General features: G+C 40.7%; 1 protein-coding gene across 3 annotated transcripts in view; it reads left to right on the plus strand.

Moving 5' to 3' along the window:
* Positions 1-23,667, plus strand: part of COL4A6 (collagen type IV alpha 6 chain) — a 351,915-nt gene that overhangs the window by 126,013 nt on the left and 202,235 nt on the right. For all 3 annotated transcript variants that reach the window (XM_073599382.1, XM_073599384.1, XM_073599383.1), the window contains exon 4: positions 5,135-5,218. In XM_073599382.1, coding sequence (XP_073455483.1) covers positions 5,135-5,218 — 84 coding nt within the window. The remainder of the gene's footprint in view (positions 1-5,134; positions 5,219-23,667) is intronic.

A 23,667-nucleotide genomic window follows, 5' to 3' on the forward strand; every position in this document is an offset into this window, starting at 1 on the left:
AGTTTGCATTACTTATATACACATAGGAGCATTCTGAAGGTGACATGTGAATCCCCAGTGCCATATATCCGTAGATTAAACAATAACCTCTCTTATCTCAGTTTACATGTACTCACTGTGTTATATTTGTGCAGGGTTCCTATATGCTTGATCTGCCACTTTCAATTGTTCTAAGAAATCCATGGGTACCTCTCAAGGTAAAACCTTGCAAGGTTGTGGTGAAAGCAGACATCCAGCCAAAAACAACAAGATAAAAAATAATAATCGTTTGAAGGATAAAATAACAAAACCAGTTTTTATTGCAATATTCACCATCAGTCTATATTTCCCCCACAGTAATTTTTTTCTACTATTCCTCAGTCCAATGATCAGCATCATTCAACCCACTTCTTCTGAGCCCAGGTCTTCTTGGACCCACCCCAGGCTGTAACTGGACAGCTCACCCTGCTGACAGAGGGTGGCAGCAGCTTCCCCCATCAGTCTCCATGTCCCGGCTCCATCGGTCGGACCCATGCGTCTGATCAGCCGTACGTCTCCTCCTCTAAGGGGTTCCTCTGACATGAGGGGGACTCTAATGTGATGAACGCACTTCTGATGTAAGGGGGGGTCTCTGATGTGAAAAGGGGACTCTGACGTAAACTAGAGCTCTGATGTAATGGGAGGACCCCGAATGTGTGGTGGTTGTGTACATCGTTTTAGGCCTCTTTCTCACGGGGCGGATCAGTGATGATCCGCCCCGTGAACATCCGCTGGCTCAGCGGGGATCGCTCCGCCGATCCCCGCTGAGCAGGAAGATGACAGGTGCATCGCTGCACACTGTGCAGCAACGGACCTGTCAGAGCGCCGCTCTCCCCTATGGGGGGATCGGATGACGACGGACCGTAGTGTCCGTCGTCACCCGATCCGATAACGGATGGAAAAGTAGGTTTTTCCTCCGTTACACTTTTCGGATCGGAGCGGGGTCGGATGTCAGCGGACATGTCACCGCTGACATCCGACGCTCCATAGGGATGAATGTATGTCCGTTTTTCATCCGAAAACGGAAGGATGAAAAACGGACATACGGATCGTCCATGTGAAAGAGGCCTTAGGCTCAGGTTTTTAATTAATAAGTAACGATTGAGTTTTTTACATTTTAGACTGGGGTGCCACAAGATTTTAAATACTTTTAAAGGGTGCTGCAAATCATGAATGAAAAAGTTAGAGACACTCCGATCTAGAAAACAATGAGTTTGAACCTTCCCACTGATTCAGTCTTTTTTTATTAACATGAACAAAAAGTCAACCTAGTGGTTGAAAAATAGTCTGCACATAGTCTGCACTTTTTGTAGTAATTTAGGTGATTAAGTTTCTGTAGTACAAAAATATACCATTTAAGTCAAGTCAGAACAGGCAAAGTCAAAATAGAAGAGCATTCCTATATATTTATAAATGGATTGCTAGTCTGAAATCCAAGCCTGATGTACAAATATTTAACTCTAAGAAGAACACTTTAACAGAGTATTTGCAGTATTCTCAGCTTTTCATCTTTCTTTTTTCATTTAGTATGTCAGACATTCCATAGTAAAAAATGTGGGAATCTAAAAATTGTTAGGGCATGTTGCTTTTTTTTGTATGTCTGAAAATGTTTATATATGCTTTGTCATTTCATGATAGAATGATATTTATGACAGGTCTGTTTGCTTTACCATATAGAAAACATATAGAAATGCTGACAAGGAAATCAAATATTACAAATATGTGAAAAAAAGTATGCTCTGACAACTTACAAGCAGAATTGTCTAATTTCTAGATATTACAATATATTGAAAAAACTTGTGTATGTAACTTTATATACAATTCCCTGACCGTTGATTATATGTGTGTTCACTGTCCAGATGTCTAGAGAGGTACAAAGGGGTTGATTTCCTAAAACCGGAGAGTGCTAAATCTAGTGCTGCTGTGCATGGTAGCCAATCAGCTTCTAACGTCAGTTATTTCATATAAGCTTTGACAAAAAAACTAGAATCTGATTGGTCTCTATGCAGAGCTGACCATATTTTGCACTTTCCAGTTTTATTAAATCAACCCCAAAGTGTTAATCTCTTTTGCCTCCAGTGGTGCACATGCACTGCAGTTTTCAGTTTTCTGTGTAGCCATATATACAAGTGGCCAGCTTCATGGCCTTTTTATGGTATATCCAGCCTGTTGACCTCTAGACCAGGGGTTCTTAAACGTTTTAATCAAGGGACCTAAATAAGGAAAATGTTACCATACTGGGACCTAAAAATAAAATTATTGCTAAAATGAAAACAAAACTAAACATTGACAAAATTACAATGAAAATATGTTATAACAAATTGTGGGTATACTTCACTAATCCTGTAAGGTTTAGTAAAGGAGAGAGAAATTTGATTTTTGGTACATTTACTTTTGGCTTTTTTCAACTAGTGCTTAGGGTCTTTTGGGCCTTTTACTTGACTGCCTTGCATATGTTCTAGTCTCCTACACATGTTTGTACTATCAGCTATATTAGTTTTCTAGTTTCACAAGTTTTAAAAGGGCTGGTAGTATATTTACTGTTTTTATCCTATAAAAAATATATGTTCTCAATGATACATAGTCACATTTTTAGGCTAGATTATGGGAGAATACAGTTTGAAACATATTTAAATATTACTCTCCACTGATTTTGCTCTTGGACAAACATGGCTAACGCACAATTATATGGTGACCCCATAATCATGTCAGGACCCATAGAAAGGCTGCTCAAGACTTTTTCTTTTAGCCTGTCCTGCTACTTTCTTTCCCCTGTATGTTTGACACACATTAATTCGGGGCAGGCCAGGTAGTTTTACACCACTAGTCATTCACATAGCTGCTATTATCTAGCTCTTTGCATTGTGCAAAAAACTGCTGACAGTGGAAATGTTCAGTGGAAGAAGTAGAGAAAATAGTAGATGTGAAAGCTCCTAAATTTCTACCATAGTTGCAATTTAAGTTGATGGTTTAGACCATTATCTACCTGCTCTAAAATATGTCTTGATTTCTATTTAAAGACTAATGTGAATGGTACTTCATTTGATTGCACTGTTTGAGAATACCATTACTGGTACTATTAACATTAGTGATTTGTCTCTGTAGTGGCGATAATGAAATAGTATCTATTTCTCCTATAATAAAATGTCTATTATTTCCCTTAAGGAAAAAATAAAAGAATGTGCGCAATACATCATTCTAAATCTGGTTAGAAATCTGAGGTGCCTAAAGGCACAGAACCAGCAAGACATGACAGGTCAAAGGAGCTTCCATTCTTGTTATGTTAAACCATTACAGCCTGAACCCTTCTGTTATAAGAGCTTATAGATAAATGGTCATCTTTTCCACTTAAAAAAAATTAGAGACAGCTAAAGTATTTCCCAAACCTCTCCCCACTCTCCAAATGCTAAAGATAATCCATACTACTGACATCAAATTGGTCACAGTGCAGCACTGATTTTATCTTAAATAATGAAATCATCTCTGTTTTTGGCTGGAGAAATTGTTATGCAACCAGGAACCCCTGGGCCCTTGTGCTGCTAGGCCTTATAGCTGTTGCATGGACTGCAATAGCCAACATGGTTTTGGCATGACTCTTATTGTACAAAAAAAGATAAAAGCATTCATGCATGCCAACGCTGTAGTAATTACCATCATTCTGTGCATTAACAGGCAGCATATAAAAAGATCAATTTGTGAATGACATCTCCTGTGTGCACAAATGCTATCTGTTGGACACCCAGACGTTCCCAAGATCTTGTTAAAGTGTATTGCCAACCATTGACTGGCCATACATAAATTGAAATTTGGCTGGTTCAGCAGGGACCAGCTGAGAGCAGTGCTATTGTGTTCTGCCAGTGGAGGGGGGGTGGCCACAGGGAGCCCTTCCAGCCAGCAGAACACAATGATTACTGTTAGTGGGTATAGCTGCTGACAGTATTTGCATGTAAATAAATCCGTCAGGATGGTTGTACCCAAGTCGATCAATGGATCAACTTGGATACAATCAGCCTGCCCATAGATGGATCAAGTCTCAGCCGGTTCAACATTTCAATCCATGTATGCCTGGCTTTATTAAAATACGATTTTGTATATTCATATGTGTGGATGTATCTGTATATCCCACAAGCCTAAGGTGTCTCATGTTGCAAAATTTCTTTTTAAATACTATAGAAGGTTTGACTGCCAGGTCTCTGTATATTGCAATGATTTTATCAAATCTTATCGCATTTTCATATCTACCTGTGTTCCGTAACTATTGCTATTAAAGGCTGAATTTGGTGGAAGTGTTTTTAAAATGATCAGGTCCAATATTTTAATAAGAAACATTACACCTCCCTGTACCAGTTGTGTCAATTTGTGTTCTGTGCAATTGCCTGCTGAACATTTGCAATTCCAGCCCCCCAAATCTAGCTACAATCTGACCTTCACCAGTCTAAATGGACCCACAGAGCTATCAGGAACTGAGGCAGGGACAGGGCTATACTCCAGAGTCAGAGTATTTTGTGCAATTTTAAAGTTATGATTAGGTGGTCCCAAAAGAATAAAAAAACCTCATCAGGAGATACCAATTAACAAATGTTTAAACTGAACCCTAAGAAACCTTTCACTTGGCCTGTAGACTTGTAGTACCAAATTCCAGTTGTGATAAAATTAGACCTGGACCTCCCACTGGCTAACTGAGCACTGTGGAATATTTATATTAGGCTTTTTATATGGGTTGCAAGAGCCACCTGTTAAAACTATGAAAAAGGCAGCCCTACATGGTGCATTATTTACTCTTTTACTCCAATGTTTTACTACATACCCCCAGGCCAGCTGTAGAAAAATTGAAGTTGCATCCACTTCTTTTTAAGATTAGTGAGTAGACTGTCCTACAAATGTCACGTCTGTATATACATTAGGGAGGAGTAAACATTCCGTAAAAACACAGCTTGGGAGGCTGAAGTCTATATATCCTTATGTCATATGTTACCAAACACTTGTCAGGGGTGATTACAGTTCAGGACATCACTGTCAGAATGAAGCGAAACAGTTATTAATGTAGCTAGTAATCTATTTATTCAAGGTTTGTGGGAGCCATAAATGATCTCATATTTATGTTTCCTTTTCTCAGGGAGGGAAGAAGAACTATCAGGGGCCATGTGCAGGACGAGATTGCAGCGGGGGCTGCAAATGCTTTCCAGAGAAAGGAGCCCGGGTAAGCCATTTTTTTTTCTTTCCATGTTGGATGGAAACATTTGATTCTTACTCTTATCTCTTCCCCTGTTTCATAAAGTACATCTGGAGAAACATGAGTACAGTAACATCATGCATCTGTGCAAGATGGAGAGCAGCTGTGGGTCCACACAGCCTGCTGACCTAACACAAGACCTGCAAGACTTTGGTTTTTCTCAGCCCCTTTGTAGCTGTCATGCTGGCGAACACATGTTTACGTCCAGCTGTTTTTTCAATAACTAAGAGCAGTTTATCTTTACTGTTTGATCAGGTTGTTAAAGAGGGATATAATACTGATTTAATGAGCCTTCCTGGCTGTAGAAGTTCATTTACGCTGCCCAGAATCCCTAATGTATTGGAGAGTAGAGATGAGCGTATTTAGCAAGAGATATGGAGAACTGGGCAAATTCTAAGAATAACAATTTTTTATTTTCATTTGCATACAGTATGTGACAGGCAGTAGATGCTCATGTACTTTATGAATCCAAGAAGTCTGGATTCTTTAATTAGATTTTTTTTATGGGAAATAGTGACCCTGCAGGTATTTATTCCGGGGATTTAGTCGCCAATTATTCACCAGAAAACATCAGATTATTTACTATGTACCATATTCACTCATTGCATTAGATCTGAAACAATTTTGTACCTTTGCTTACAATCTACTTGTAACACATGCAAAAAAAGCCTTCAAAACCATCACACTTAGGTGTACTGAACATATGGGTCAAGTACTCAGTAGAACATTATGACAAAAAATACATGTAAAATCCCCTCTATATTTTACACAAACCACATGTCTTTCATCTCATTAACTGTATATTAAGAGTATACTATACTGTACTATATACTATATATATTATATAATGCATTATATACTGTATTATTCTGCTCTGTTTGCTATGAGGATAAAGCATCATGTGTGACCTACCCTGGGCTATATCACATGGTAAGTGGTGAAGGACGAAGATATCAGCTATAGGTTCATCTTTAGCACTTCATGGAGTAATTAATCTGAACCTTAAAGCGGGATTCCGGCCAGCGAAATTTTTTTTTTAAAGTCAGCAGCTACAAACACTGTAGCTGCTGACTTTAAATAAGTACACTAACCTATCCTGGGTGCCCGCGATGTTGGCTGCCCGAGGTCGACCCGTCCCTCGGCTCTCGGGTCCCGGCACCGCCATCCTAACTAAAGGAAACAGGCAGTGGAGCCTTGCGGCTTCACTGCCTGTTTCCTACTGCGCGCGAGCGGCACAGCGCTCTGTGAATGGCCCGTGGTTTTCTGGGAACACACACAGTTCCCAGAAGGCAACGGGGCCGCTCACCGAGGAACAGGACACGCCGCAGAATAGGAAGAGGCAGATTAGGAAGACTGCCTAGCAACAAGGGTTCAGGTAAGTTTAAAAATTTTTTTTTCAAATGTTTTTTTTTTATTTTTTTAGGATTTTTGGTGCAATTTTTTTTTTCAGGGTGGCCCTCCACTTTAAGTCCTACAGGAGAAAATCCAATAATATATTGTTGATGTTAACCTAAGAGTTTTGACTTGTGATGGTTGTAAGATTGATGCTATAAAATTACATACTTCTGTGTCCCAATCCAATAAGATCTTGATTTTTTTAATGTTCTCCTCCAGATCCTGTTTAGGGGGATGGGATAAGTCTTATCACCACATTCCTCTCAACTCAAAACTGTGGAGTGGGGATTTAATTTAAAAGCTTAACCCACGTAGACATTCAATGCAATTGAGTTCATCCCATCAGATGGATGGTCCTGAAATGCTCATTGCTTCTCTATGCTATACTGAGTGGCATGGTACTGTAGTTGGCAAATTTGTCATTACAGTTAGAAATTAAATTTATAGATATGATCCATTTAGTTGAGTTAGGATTCCAAATTTTTGGCATGATAAATAATTTTCTCATACAAGAGCTGTTCCTTCTATAGCCACAATGCATTTTTTGTGTAAAACCCCAGTTGGCAAGCCAGCAAAAAGGAAAATCGCTGTTCAGTAAAGAGATATCTGTAACATCTGCTGTGTGTCCAATTCCTGTAAATGTGTTGATGGATCAAATTATTAAAATCAGCATGGCTGATATCATTTTTATTTTTTTATGACTGACAAACAATGGCTTAGGACAGCTTGAGTTCAAGTGAGAGCTCAGCAGCTGCTGTCCGTAAGCTGGACCGATCAGGCCTCACATATCTGCCTTTTCTCCATTCAGACCTAGGCATGGCTGTTTCAACTGGCTTTAGGAGTGTTGACTTTGAACTAAAAACTGTTGGCATCCCCTTTTGTTGGGATGTCACAAAGATTTGGTCTGTTTTTACAATCAATCTGAGAACCAGAGTGCATCTACATCTGCAGTCAAATTGGTAACCATATTATTTCTCCCTTGCTTGCATGGTTCTTATTTACTTCTGTCCTTAAACCTAAAACACTTTTTTAATTACATCCAGCAGTAGCATAACTTCCTATATCAAGTACTACTTATTCAATTAATTACATCTTCAAATACAAGATTTGTTCTAAAAGTATCTCATTGAAAAGTGTACATTTAGCCTTTCTCTACAAATATTTTGATATCTGTCCGCACATTAAACTTGAAGAAGCCAAAACGAAATGTTTCTTGCAATTTTCCTTTTCTAGTAATGTCTGCACAATTGTAGAAATTGCACATTCAACAAAGATTCACTCTCATAACCAGCCCCCACCCCTTAATCTGATTAATGGTAAATGGCTCTTTACCAGTCTGAGCTTAAAGATTTACAATTCCATAGACAAAAATGAAAGGAATTTGTTTCATGTTACACAAGTCCTCATTTAGAGGGGAAAAGGGAAGGGATAACCAGCAATTATCCCCATTCCCATTATAATTGTGTGAGAGACAAATTATTAGTTTGTGTTCTCATTAGGACGTGACATGCAGTTTAAGTGCAACATTGTTTATATATGTATATATTGTCAGGGGTTAGCTCAAAGGGGATCACCTTCCCTGGGAAAAAGGTAGTCCAAACGGCAGGGTTCTTAAAATCTGACTTGTAGCCAGTTTTATTTTAAAAGGTTGCGTGAAAATAACGCAAACAAAAACAGAAAATAAATCCTTGCATTGCAGGCACTAAGTGAACATTGCAGGTTCATAACTCACAGGTGATGGGCTTCTCCCAGTCACCCACAAAAGAAAGATAATGCAAACCTTTTCTTTCTCTCACAAAGCAAACTTCACATAAGCAGCTCTTTAAGTTTTTGTTTGCTTCCTGAGTCCCAGGCCAAGAGCCATCCTTTGCTCTACTCCTGCTTAATGTATACCACCTGTTGTTGGACACAAGTGGACCGCAAAATCTGGTCCGGAACCAACCCTGCCAAGGTGGCTGGTAAAACCCAGACTGGATTCCACCTTAGTTTTCTGCAAATGAACGCATTTGAGGTAAAACATAACGTCCATCAATCACCTTGCCTTTCATAATATCACATATCCCCCCCCCCACTCAAGCCCCTGCAGCTGAGCAACTGTCCCAACCAATGAATACGGGAAAGGGCATCTGCATTATTCTGAAGTTTCCAAGCTCTATGCTCCACTGTAAACCTAAATGCTTGAAGAGCGAGGAACCACCCTGTCACATGACTGTTTTTCTCATTGTTATCACACATCCATTTGAGAGAGGCACATGATCAGTGACTAGTTTGAATGGTCTCCCCAATAGGTAATACTTCGGGGCATCTAAGGCCCATTTGATAGCTAAACATTCCTTCTCAACAATGGCATAATTTTTCTCATGTATGTTCAGCTTTCTGCTCAGGTAGACCACTGGGTGCTCCTCACTGTCTCTGATTTAGGACAGTACCGCACCTAGTCCCAAATCAGAGGTGTCTTTCTGTACCACAAACTCCTTTGTGAACCCTGGAGTCATGAGCACAGGTTGCACACAAAGAGCTTGCTTCAACATATGAAATGCCTTCTCTGCCTCAGGATTCCACTTAATCATGATCGACCCTTTACCCTTCGTCAGATCTGTCAGTGGGGCTTCAATGGTGGCAAAATTGGGTATAAAATGCCTGTAGTATTCTTTGATCCCAAGAAACGCGCAAACTTGCTTTTTATTTATAGGTTGGGTCCACTTTTGAACCGCCTCAATTTCACTGAACTGAGGCTTGATCAGCCCTCGACCAATAACGTAGCCAAGGTATTTGGCCTCCTGCAAGCCAATGGCACACTTTCTGGGGTTGGCAGTGAGTCCTGCTTTTCTAAGGCAATCTACTATTGCTTGCACCCAGGGCAAATGAGATTCACAATCTGGGATGTGGATGACTACATCTTCTAAATAGGCGACTGCGTATTGGCCATGTGGTCTTAACGTCTTATCCATCATTCTCTGGAATGAGGCAGGAGCACCATACAAACCAAAAGGTATCTGTTTATACTGGAAAGACCCCTTTTGCAGATTCTGTTAGTGGTATCTGGCAACAACCTTTAGTCAGATCTAAAGTAGTTATGTACCGGGAACTTCCAAGCTCGTCGACCCGAGGCATTGGGTACTCATCGAATTTGGACATGCTGTTCAACTTCCTAAATCATTACAAAATCTTATAGTTCCATCTGGTTTTGGGACCAACACTATGGGACTTGACCAGTCACTTTGGGACTCCTCTATCATGTCCAACTCTAACATGTTCTTTACTGCATTTGCAACTGCTTCTCACCTAGCTTCAGGTATTCTATAGGGCCTGGTTCCGTAATTATGTCATTCTATATAACTGTGGTAAGTCCGGGCAAGTGAGAGGAGAAGTCTCTATTTTTACTCACAAACTCTTTAACGTCCTTGTGTTGGGCCACTGACAAGGTTTCAGTTATGGGTACCTCAGGTGTCCCAGGGGACATGTCCTTTTGGGGTGTTGGAACTGCCAGTAAAGTCTCGCTGTCCTTCCAAGGTTTCAAGAGATTAACGTGATATATTTGCTCTGGTTTCCTTTTTCCTGGCTGGAAAACTTTGTAGTTTACTTCCCCTACTTTTTCCATAATTTAAAAGGGACCTTGCCACTTTGCTAGGAATTTACTCTCAACTGTGGGGACTATTGCCAGCACTCTATCACCAGGGTTGAAGGTTCGGGTCTTGGCACCCCGATTATAAACCCTTCCCTGGGCCTCCTGGGCTTGCTCCATATTTTCCTGTACAAGCGGCATAACAGCTGCGATTCTATCTTGCATCAGTGAGATATGCTCGATGACGCTTCTATAAGGCATGGTCTCTCCCTCCCACGTTTCTTTTGCGGCATCTAGCAATCCCCTGGAATGTCTACCATACAGTAGTTCAAAGGGGGAATACCCTGTAGATGCCTGAGGTACCTCTCATATGGCAAACATGAGATATGGCAGCAAAAAATCCCAATTTCTCCTATCTTTGTCCACCACCTTTTTAAACATGTTTTTTAGCGTTTTGTTAACTCTCTCCACAAGACCATCAGTTTAGGGGTAGTAAACAGAGGTACGGAGATGGGAGATTTTGAACAACTCACACAATTCTTTAGTGACTCTGGACATAAATGGTGTGCCTTGATCCATTAATACATCTTTTGGAATACCCACACAACTAAATACCTAGACAAGCTCTTTGGCAATCATTTTATCTGAGGTAGTACGCAAGGGAATGGCTTCAGGATACCGCGAGGCAAAGTCCAGTATTACCAGTATGTGCTGATGGCCCCTGCAGACTTTGCTACTGGTCCCACCAGATCCATGCCAATTCTATCAAAATGCACTTCACTTATTGGTAACGGTACCAGCGCACTGCGAAAATGGGGCAATGGTGCAGATTACTGACACTCTGCACATGACTCACAATATTCGTTGAAATCTGCATGAAAATAACACAAACAAAAACAGAAAATAAATGCTTGCCATCAAGGCACTAACTGAACATTGCAGCTTCCTAACTCACAGGTTTTTTGCTTCCTGTGTCTCAGCAGCCAAGAGCCATCCTTCGCTCTAGTCCTGCTTAATTTATTCCACCTGTTGGTGGACACAAGTGGACCGCAAAATCTCGTCTGGTACAAACCCTGCCAAGGTGGCTGGTAAAACCCAGACCCGATTCCACCTTGGTTTTCTGCAAATGAACGCTTGCGAGGTGAAACAAAACGTCTATCAATCACCTTGTTTCATAATGTCACTATATATATATATATATATATATATATATATATATATATATATATATATACAGTATCTCACAAAAGTGAGTACACCCCTCACATTTTTGTAAATATTTTATATCTTTTCATGTGACAACACTGAAGAAATTACACTTTGCTACAATGTAAAGTAGTGCGTGTACAGCTTGTATAAGAGTGTCAATTTGCTCTCCTATCAAAATAACTCAACACACAGCCATTAATGTCTAAACTGCTGGCAGCAAAAGTGAGTACACCCCTAAGTGAAAATTTCTAAATTGGGCCCAAACTGTCAGTATTTTGTGTGGCCACCATTATTTTCCAGCACTGCCTTAACCCTCTTGGGCATGGAGTTCACCAGAGCTTCACAGGTTGCCACTGGAGTCCTCTTCCACTCCTCCATGACGACATCACGGAGCTGGTGAATGTTAGAGACCTTGCGCTCCTCTACCTTCCATTTGAGGATGCCCCACAGATGATCAGTAGGGTTTAGGTCTGGAGACATGCTTGGCCAGTCCATCACCTTTACCCTCAGATTCTTTAGCAAGGCAGTGGTCATCTTGGAGGTGGGTTGGGGGCCGTTATCATGTTGGAATACTGCCCTGTGGCCCAGTCTCTGAAGGGAGGGGATCATGCTCTGCTTCAGTATGTCACAGTACATGTTGCCATTCATGGTTCCATCAATGAACTGTAGCTCCCCAGTGCCAGCAGCACTCAACTGCTTTGGTCAACCATGGCGAGGTCTGTTCTGAGTGGAACCTGTCCTGTTAAACCACTGTATGGCCTTGGCCACCATGCTGCAGTTTGATTTCAGGGACTTGGCAATCTTCTTATAACCTAGGCCATCGTTATGTAGAGCAACAATTCTTTTTTTCTGATCGTCAGAGAGTTCTTTGCCATGAGGTGCCTTGTTGAACTTCCAGTGACCAGTATGAGAAAGAGAGCGCAATATCACCAAATTTAACACACCTGCTCCCCATTCACACCTGAGACCTTGTAACACTAACGAGTCACATGACACGGGGAGAAAATGGCTAATTGGGCCCAATTTGGTAATTTTTACTTAGGGGTGTACTCACTTTTGTTGCCAGCGCGGTTTAGACATTAATGGCTGTGTACAAAATATGGTATATAGGAAATCCGCCCACTCCTATACTCCCAACACTGCGCTCCTGGAAATAATACCTCAACAGAGCAGCCACTTAGTGAGTGTGAATGTATGAACAAAAAATTTGATTCATCATAAACCTAGCCCCCAACAATAGTGAAAACAAATAGCGGCGCTAAACTCATTAAACTTATTCTGTCAAGTGATTAATTACAACATAATCACTATAAATAATATAAAAAAGTGAGTGATATGACTCTAAAACACAGTGCACCAGATAAAAGACAGTGTCCTGATAATGAATATGATCAATTATGTGAATAAGTGATTTAAAGAAAAAAAAAAAATATAGTCCTTTCAATGAACAACCAAAAAGTGTAATAGATCCAAAAAATAGTGATAAAAAAGGTGATAAAAAGTATATATATAATCCTTTATAATAAATCCGTGACGTGATATAATGAAGATCTCCAGTTAAACATATCTTCCACCACACCTCTGTGTCCGTGATTTTGCTCCCCTTAGGAAGACACACTCACCAGCTGTTATTGCCTTACACTCTCGTGTTCGGCTGAATTACTTTAACCCACGCAAATGGGGGTAAAATAGTGACCTCCGATGGTCCAACGCTAGCATCCAGAATTTTCAAACAAATGCTCTCAAACTTCAGTTCTTGGTATTCACGTACAGTTTTGTCTCATGCATGGGATAGATCCAGTTCACCTCCTTAATGATGACCCAAGTGTCCCACTTGGTGTCATAGGTGGGACACTTGGATTATCATTAAGGAGGTGAACTGGATCTATCCCATGCATGAGACAAAACTGTACGTGAATGCATGTAATTTCACACTGTGCCTGTGGGTGTCCTTGTTACTATGGGCAAGTGTTGGAAAGGCAACACGTTGAAGTGTATAAGTGCTCCTCTGTCCCGGAGATAACTCGGTGGAGGTGGTCCTCCGAGTTGCATTCTGGGAGAGGGTATTTATGGGACAGACTCCATGTTTCGGGGGGTTTTTCCGTCCATCTGCTGGCCCTCCTGGCCGACAGGTATGCGCTTAGAGTACTACCTCGTGGTCCTCCGACCAGGAGGCCCACGGCGATGCGGCATGTGGGTGGGCTCAGAGGCTTGTTTGGGGCCTACTACAGCGGCAGAGGAATGGTCCTGAGCTGTCTATCCTGTGTGAAGAAGCTGGACAACTGAGAAGATCCCAGGGGAGGACCCGTCACGGAAGGATCATGCAGAGTGCTGGTCTGGAGAGGGGCCTGGTGACTCCGTTGGAGGACGTATCCTAAAGTAATCCTACCGCATAGCACTGCCGGGTTGGCTTAAAGGTCCTGGTGCTGTGTTCGCTGTTCATCGAGAACCAATTCATCCTGTGGCAGAGGATCGTACGTGTTTTATTTCAATCAAGTCTGTGGCAGAGACTTTTGTTTGTGCTACGTACTGGCTGCTAGGTTAGTGAGAGAAACCTATCTAGGCGGGCAAAGATTCAACTCTACAGAGAGAGTATATTCAGCTAAAAGTTTCAATCCTTAATGCTACACAAAGAATATTAAGAAAGGTATTTGAGCTTCCCTGCAACTTTCCTTCTACCTGATATAGGTTTAGATTCCGAAAGTGGGAAAAACACCCTCACGTAAAGGCACCACATCCCTAAATCAAGATATATGTAAACATGGAGAGGAAGCTAAAGGGATTTTAACGGTGCAATTTTTCTTTCTTAAAAAACAGTTTATTGTTTACAATCAATTAAAAAGAACATAATATATGTATGACAACAGGCAAAATTTCTTTTTTCTTTTCAGACAATATAAAATACAATACACAGTATGGTCAAGAAAAAAAGGGGAAAAAAGGAATTTATACTACAAGTTCACAGATGGTAGTTGTTGCATATTAACCCGACATGTTTCGCATTGTCGCTTTTTCAAGGGATATGCAACTATTAAGTGAGTCATCCAATACTTTTAGCAATTCTACAAAAATAAAAAAGAGAGAAAAAAGGGTTTTTACATATATACAGACATAATGTTCAATGTTATCACTGCAATAGATGACTATAAAGATATATACAAAACGCATTGTCGCTCTGAAGAGTCAAAAAATGGCTTACCCCCAAAATGACCCAGTAAAACCTTTACAACACCAGCATGATCAGGCCCAACCACGACGGGACGGCAAAAGGGCCAAATTGCAACCACAGGGAGCAAAAAGATGGAGCTAGTATAGGGATAAAAAAATATTCAGTATAAATCAAATTGTATGTAGAGGATTGATTTAGGTTCAAGAACTAATAAGTTCAACACTTACATCAATAGGTAAAGGATTTGCAAACATAAGTGCAAAATGCATCAGTACCGGTGAAATGATGGTTAGGATGGTTTATGAGTCAAGCTGAAAAGTTAATAAGGCAGAAGATCTAGTTACTGCATAAGGAAAGGCTGCACTGAATCCTTTAAACTAAAGCTATGATTATAATTAAAGATTTTTTAGATACAAAGTCTCATAATGGTATATTTAAATTGCTATTTAGGACCACAAGGTCTCCAAGTATTATAAGGTGGTAACAATAAATAGTATTGGATACAAGTGCAGTGAGGAATCTGGGATTGTGAAGTAAAGATATACATTTTTAGAGAGCAGAGTGTGATGTACTCACCAGTCACTCACTCTGCTCGAGTTTGGCTTCCATCTACCGGCGCTGGCAGATTAAACTGTCAGGGAGGCCGGTTAAATAATGCTCCCCATCGAGCCGGCGTGTGACGTCGCCGGCTCGATGCGGACGTGAGGGCGCCTGTGCGCATGCCCGGAAGGCCAATTCCCAGTCCAGACTCCAATTCCCATAGATCACAGCGGCAACCGAGGGGACCGACATGCGCAGTGTATCGCACAGCGGCTCCCCCCATGCTGACGCTGAAGCTGTATCATGGGATAGGAGGGCAGGGGGAGGGAACGCAAAGGCCCCAACACAGTATGAGCCAGATGCGGTCTGACAAGGGCGGGCCGAGGAGATAGCCGATCGGGAAGGAGGGGACCATATACCCTCCGACTTCGATCGGCACAGCAGAGAGACAAGGCGCTTCCCATTGAAGGGAAATACAATGATATAAAAAAAAAAAGAGAACAAGATAACATATATGATGAGTAGTATAATTGCAAATCTAAACATTAAATTCATGGATAAAATCTTACAAAACAGATAATTGCATACATTTGTGAAAAATAAGACATTATTGTACAAATGACCAAAGAAAGATAATAATGGGAAGGGGGAAGCGGGGAGGGGGGGGGAGGGAAAGGAAAATTGGAAAGGGGGGGGGGGAAGCAAAGGGAATGATAGTTGGCCATGGCAACTAAGGTCATACATGGATGGCCAATCATTTAGAGGAAGGACCTGTAACTTAGGCTTTCATTCAGACCTGGGAAATGAGTAGCTTTAAGAACATGAATCCAGCGGGCTTCGAGCTGGAGCAATGTCCTGTCGACACAGCCCCCTCTTTCATCCAGTGGAACATGTTCCAAAGTTTGGAACTTGATAGTGCTAGGGTTAAAGTTGTGGTACAGACCCACATGCCTGGCAATGGCTGTGTCCATTTGTTTCTTAAGAATGGGTTTTATATGGTCTCTGATTCGTTTGAAAAATGGTCGTTTCGTTTTGCCGACATAAAAACTACCACACATGCAACGAGACAGGTAGATTATGCCTGGAGTCTGACAAGTTGCATTGAATTTAATTGAGTGCCTTTGTCTATTTGGAAGTAAAAAGTGTGATGTATTATCTACATATCGGCAAATGTCACATCTGCCACAGGGAGATAAACCGATATGGGAAGACTTTTTGATGGTTGTAGGGTCTTGAAAATGGCTGTGGACAAGGCGGTCCTTTAGTGAAGGGACCCGTCTAAAGGTTATCTCGGGAAGGGTATTGATGTATTTGCTGACTGTTGGGTCAGCTGATAAAAGAGGCCAGTATTTGGTTAAAATACTTCTGATTTCGCTATGTTGACTGGAATAACGCGTAATCAGTCTGACGGTGTCAGATTTTTTGCCAGGTTTTGTTGAAAATAATAACGAGTCTCTATTTTGTGTCTTAACCTTGTTGTAGGCCCTTTTGAGGCATGAGTGGCTATAACCACGAGATAACAGTCTCTCATATAGGTCTTTTGCAGCTATCTGAAAATCTACATCTTTGCTGCAGTTGCGTTTTAAACGCAAATACTGACTGTAGGGAATACTTTTCAGCAAGGGGCCTGGATGTGAACTATCGGCGTGGAGAATAGTATTCCCAGCCGAAGGTTTTCTGTATAAAGATGAGTCTAATTTTCCATTTACATCAATGGAAATGGTGAGATCAAGAAAATTGATTGCTATAGTGCTATACTCCATAGTGAAATGAAGGTTAAAGTGATTGATAGAGAGTAGTTTGAAGAATTCTTTCAACTCTAGCTCTGAGCCTGACCAAAAAAACAGCACATCGTCTATATAACGATACCAGGAAACGACCTTTTCCAACAAGTGGGTCAGGTCGTCCCTGGAGAATACATCTTTTTCCCACCCCCCCAGGTACAGGTTGGCATACGATGGGGCACATTTAGTCCCCATCGCAACCCCCTGCACCTGGAGGTAGTGGGAAGAATTGAAAACAAAGACATTATGTCTTAAAATGTAGTCGAGAAGCTCCAAAACAAAAGCATTATATTTCTCAGATGTAGGACCTCTCTCATTTAGGTAGTTACTCACAATTTCGACACCTTTGTGATGGGGGATGGTATTGTATAAACTTTCGATATCCAGCGCAACTAAGTAGGTGCCTGGTGGGAGTAGAATACCTTCAATAGTTCTTAATAAATCTATAGTATCTTTAATATAAGAAAAGAGGGAGGTAACGTGAGGCTGTAGGTAGCTGTCTATCAGACTACTGGCGTTTTCTGTTAAACATGAACAACCGGAAATTATGGGACGGCCTGGGGGTTCTAAAATAGACTTATGTACTTTTGGTAAGGCATAAAGGGTCGGAGTTCGTGGGTCCTTCTTGTTAAGGTAATCCCATGTATTTTTATCTATGATGCCTTTATAATATGCCTTAAAGATGATGTTATAATACTCAGCATTGAAATTTTGTACTAAAGTTTTCGAAATGGGACGATACCAATCTCGGTTGGATAAGATCTTGTTACACATGTTGATGTATTGGGATGTATTCATAATGACCAGATTTCCACCCTTGTCAGCAGGCTTAATTATTATTTTTGAATTAGATTCAAGGGATTTGATAGCAGCTTTTTGATTTGCATTTAAGTTCGAAGAAACAGAGGGGCGAAAATTGAATTCTTCAATTGCTTGGGAAGTTTGTGTGACAAATGCCCAGATGTTGGGGTTAGCATTTAACAAAGGAAAGTTCCTAGACTTGAGTTTGAAGGACTGTGGAGGGGGGAAAGACACGCCAGCGACTGATAGATCCGGTGGACTCAAACAACCAGAGCCATCGTCGTCGGAGTGTCCCTCCTCCCAAAGTGCCATCAGGTCCTCCAAGGCTTGCTGTTCCTCCATATTTAAATGGAGGTTTGAAGTTTTGTCATCTGTATACGTATCTGTGGGTTTGTCAAAAATGACTTTATAAAGGAGTCTACGGGCGAAGAGATGGAGGTCCTTAATAAGATGAAATTTGTCAACATAGGAATCTGGACAAAAAGTTAAACCCAATTTGAGAACCTGTTCCTCATGTTCCGTTAGAGTATATGAAGAAAGGTTGATGATAGATAGTTCTGATTGATTTGAATTTGAATTGGGGGTGAGTGAAACTAGATCAGGCTCTGGATCTAAACTGGCTCCTGATTTTTCCCTAAAAAAATGGGTGCTAGTTTCATGTCAGTTGAAACGAGTGTGCCTGATGGAGAAGTGATGGTGTTAATGTTGCTTACCTTAGTAGCAGTGTTGAGGTGAAGCGGAGGGGCTGTAATCGCCGTGGAGGGTGCTGTAGACATAATAGTATGGGTGGCCGTCGTCTGTGGGCCACGTGACATTTGTGACAAAGAGTGAAGTGTGCCGGAAGTGCGAGGTGGTGCTGCTTTAGGGTAATTGGGCTGTGATCGACGAGGTGCTGGGGTGTCCGCTTGGTTTTTAAGAGACTCCAAGGATGCAGTGTCAGAATTGCTTTTACGTCTTTTTGGCAGTCTGTCTCCAGACAGATCGCGATATACCGTCGATTGGCTGGATGATAGGGAAGAAGAAGGTGATAAGTTAGTTTCATTACCATTTCTCGTGTTACGTTGGCTAGTAGATCTATACGGTCTCGTATTAGTGTTTCGTGTCCATTTATAAGCTGACCCATTTGAGTGGGCATTGCTATCTCGTGCAAACTTGTTTTCCTTTGTACGTATAATGTCTAGAGTGTATCTCTCCAAATGGGTTTTCAAATCATTTTCTTTTTTCTTAAATTTAGCATTATTTAGTATAGATTTGTGATCGTTATACCATTGTGCAATGGATTCATCTAGGGTGATGAGTTCTTGTTCATATTGGATACACAATAGATTCATCATCCCAAAAGAGCAAGTTTGCAGATTGTCCTCCCATTTAGATTTTAATAAGTCGTCAGCTTTACGTACATTGGGGAAGATTTGGATTCTTAAACCCCAAGGGACAATTTTATTGTCAATATATTTATTGAAGTATTTCTTATGCCAAAAAATTCTGGCTTTGCGTTCTAAAAGGCGTTGGAGTCTTAGAAAAACATGTTCAAGATCTTTCTCACTCATTTCTCCCGAACTGTGGGATTGTTGGATCTTATCCATGAGGCCCAACCAGGCCTCCCCACTAAAGGCTGCCATGGAGGAAGGAAGGGGGGGAAAAAAAAAAAAAAAAGGGAAATTATCTCTCAGAGACAAATATAGATAATGTGAAGCAAGAAATTATTTTAGTATAATTATACAATAATTTATTTTTGTTGTGTTACCCACATCGGAACCTGGAAGAGCTGTGTATTGAAACACTTTGGTTAGGTTGATATAGGTTTAGATTCCGAAAGTGGGAAAAACACCCTCACGTAAAGGCACCACATCCCTAAATCAAGATATATGTAAACATGGAGAGGAAGCTAAAGGGATTTTAACGGTGCAATTTTTCTTTCTTAAAAAACAGTTTATTGTTTACAATCAATTAAAAAGAACATAATATATGTATGACAACAGGCAAAATTTCTTTTTTCTTTTCAGACAATATAAAATACAATACACAGTATGGTCAAAAAAAAAAGGGGAAAAAAGGAATTTATACTACAAGTTCACAGATGGTAGTTGTTGCATATTAACCCGACATGTTTCGCATTGTCGCTTTTTCAAGGGATATGCAACTATTAAGTGAGTCATCCAATACTTTTAGCAATTCTACAAAAATAGAAAAGAGAGAAAAAAGGGTTTTTACATATATACAGACATAATGTTCAATGTTATCACTGCAATAGATGACTATAAAGATATATACAAAACGCATTGTCGCTCTGAAGAGTCAAAAAATGGCTTACCCCCAAAATGACCCAGTAAAACCTTTACAACACCAGCATGATCAGGCCCAACCACGACGGGACGGCAAAAGGGCCAAATTGCAATCACAGGGAGCAAAAAGATGGAGCTAGTATAGGGATAAAAAAGTTGGCAAATATTCAGTATAAATCAAATTGTATGTAGAGGATTGATTTAGGTTCAAGAACTAATAAGTTCAACACTTACATCAATAGGTAAAGGATTTGCAAACATAAGTGCAAAATGCATCAGTACCGGTGAAATGATGGTTAGGATGGTTTATGAGTCAAGCTGAAAAGTTAATAAGGCAGAAGATCTAGTTACTGCATAAGGAAAGGCTGCACTGAATCCTTTAAACTAAAGCTATGATTATAATTAAAGATTTTTTAGATACAAAGTCTCATAATGGTATATTTAAATTGCTATTTAGGACCACAAGGTCTCCAAGTATTATAAGGTGGTAACAATAAATAGTATTGGATACAAGTGCAGTGAGGAATCTGGGATTGTGAAGTAAAGATATACATTTTTAGAGAGCAGAGTGTGATGTACTCACCAGTCACTCACTCTGCTCGAGTTTGGCTTCCATCTACCGGCGCTGGCAGATTAAACTGTCAGGGAGGCCGGTTAAATAATGCTCCCCATCGAGCCGGCGTGTGACGTCGCCGGCTCGATGCGGACGTGAGGGCGCCTGTGCGCATGCCCGGAAGGCCAATTCCCAGTCCAGACTCCAATTCCCATAGATCACACCTCTTTCTCACACCCCATAGATCTACCTCTTTCCTGCTACTTTCTTCAATTTACGTTTATTAAAGCAATGGAAAAGATACTCAAGTGTCCGATACCTACAGTGTATATGGTAAACTCAACGGGACTCTAGACCCGGTTCCGGTGAAATAGATGTGAAGAAGGTGACAGTAACATCCCGCTTAAACCAGCAGCTCCACCGTGAGTTATTGCTACATGTGGGTGCGTCGTCCAGGATTTGTTAGCCGTCAACCTCCCGCAACCCTGAGAAGTATTTCACCGGGAGTTTATGTTGGAATAAATTACTGGACTTTGTCATTTTTCAGTAGAAGAAGAGGTTAAAGTTGCAGGACTTTATTTCTGACTGCGTAGGCTGTGGGTGAGAAGTAAAGCCCGGGAGCTACATGATCAGAAGAACAAGTGGGAGGAGCCTAACCTACTTGTTACCGCGTGGGACGCGTGTGTGTGTTGGCGCCAGAGAAGAAGAGAGGCCTTGTGATCGCGCTGATACAGTATATTTGCCATTTAGTGCAGTTACATGTATTATAGTGTATTACAGTGTAATATAGATATCATTTCAATGCAGGAAATTTAGAAATGAATGGTCAGATAAAGATTAGATAACGCATCCTTTCACTAGAATGTCAGTTTCGTCAAAACATGCTTTAATTGCTTCAAAACCTTTTTTTTTAGTTATGCACTTCCTTTACGTGCACTGGACCATAGTGCTGCAACCAATGCCATTTGGAAGTAACCCATGATAGCAGTATGTCAGTAGCTCAGCTAGGCTTAAGTATGTGTTAACGGACACTAATGCCTATTTCCACCATCACTACAATTCCATGGTTGATGTGTTACTGAGCACACTGGTCTCTTCCTTAAAGGGGATTTCCCTTACTTAGGACTCCTCTTACCCAGCTGCATCCAGCCCCTCAGTCCTTAGAAACCATAAGCAGTGGTCTTCATATTAATTTGTCTGCTGGTGAATGTGAGATCTCAAGTTGTCCAGTTAAATATAGTGACCACTATATCAAACCCAGTGTTTTTAGGCAGATTTCGGTCTGCTGAATGGTCCAAGCAATAGTTGGTGTTTTTTTGGAACTGTAGAAGTTTATAAGTGACAGATTCAAGTAAGCCAAATTTCTTAGGCCTGATTCACACTAGTGTGGTGCGATTTTGATCTGATTTCAAGTACAATTATGTAGTGCTACTTCTTTGCGATTTTAAGCCTATGCATTTTTTTCCATAATTTTATGGCTGTGTGTTTTTATACTACTGCTACTGCTACTTCTACTACTTCTACTACTTATTTGAGGGACCAAGAATTTGCCTGGGAGGAGATTTGTGGGTTAAAAAACCCCTAAAATTGCTTTTCAAATCACATGAGAATAGCATGTACGTGTGTTTTCTCTGGGTTTCCATTGACGTCTATCAGGCCAAATTTGCACTGAAATCACACCAAAGTAGCACAGGAGCCTTTTCCAATATTGATCCATGCTGAGTTGCATTGATAGGAATGGGCACTATTGAAAGCACTGTAATTTCCATTATCATGCAATTCTAATTCTATGCAACTCAAGTCACATCAGAAATCATACTAGTGTGAACCCGGCCTTAAAATGATTTGATTTTAAATGTTTCAAAACAGAGCCAGCTATATTGCTGGAAAAAGTTTTAAATTATCCCAACATCAGGGGTCCTTAAACTTTAACTTGATAATAAAAGGCCAGTTTAATGTCTTTCAGCCCTTAAGGGGCTGTATTGGGCTCACTGGCAATAAAAAAAAACACCTGGGTATTAGTGGAAGTAAAGAGTGCCCCATGGTTGGTATTTAGTGGAAAGAATGCCCTGAACCTGTGTTTAGTAAAATATGTCCCATCATTGGAGAAGAAGAGGAGCCAAGATCACCGTTGGGGACCCCAGAAGAGGAGGTTCTTGGCCACTCTGTGCAATATCATTGCACAGAGCAGGTGAGTATAACATGTTTATTATTTTTGTTTGTAAAAAAAAATCCCTTTAGTAACACTTTAAGTTGTTCTACAAGGTAAATGGCTAAATGTCGGAGGAGTCTGATTGTATGGCACAAACCAAAGTTGTCTTCAACTATACAAAGTGATAGGATTCATTTGAGTATTTTTTATCACTATGGGGAAGGGTATATGAAGGGTTTAGTTTCAAAGTGATAAGTACTTGTGAACATTGGTAGAGCTTGTTGTCACTGGCCAAGACATATAGCAGTGCCTTGAAAAAGTATTCATACTTCTTGAAATTTTCCACATTTTGTCATGTTACAACCAAAAACGTGAATATATTTTATTGGAATTGTATGTGATAGACCAACACAAAGTGGCACATAATTGTCAATTGGAAGGAAAATGATAAATGGTTTTCAAAATGTTTTACAATTAAATATGTGAAAAGTGTGGCGTGCATTTGTATTCAGCCCCCCTGAGTCAATACTTTGTAGAACCACCTTTCACTGCAATTTCAGCTGCAAGTCTTTTTGGGGATGTCTCTACCAGCTTTGCACATCTAGAGAGTGAAATTTTTGGCCATTCTTCTTTGTAAAATAGCTCAAACTCTGTCAGATTGGATGGAGAGCATCTGTGGACAGCAATTTTCAAGTCTTGTCACAGATTCTCAATTGGATTTAGGTCTGGACTTTAACTGGGCCATTCTAACACATGAATATGCTTTGATCTAAACCATTCCATTGTAGCTCTGGCTGTATGTTTAGGGTCGTTGTCCTGCTGGAAGGTGAACCTCTGCCCCAGTCTCAAGTCTTTTGCAGACGCTAACAGGTTTTCTTCTAAGAATGCTCTGTATTTGGCTCCATCCATCTTTCCATCAACTCTAACCAGCTTCCCTGTCCCTGCTGAAGAAAAGTATCCCCA

This window comes from Aquarana catesbeiana, linkage group LG09, assembly GCF_042186555.1.
Source record: "Aquarana catesbeiana isolate 2022-GZ linkage group LG09, ASM4218655v1, whole genome shotgun sequence".
Taxonomy (NCBI): domain Eukaryota; kingdom Metazoa; phylum Chordata; class Amphibia; order Anura; family Ranidae; genus Aquarana; species Aquarana catesbeiana.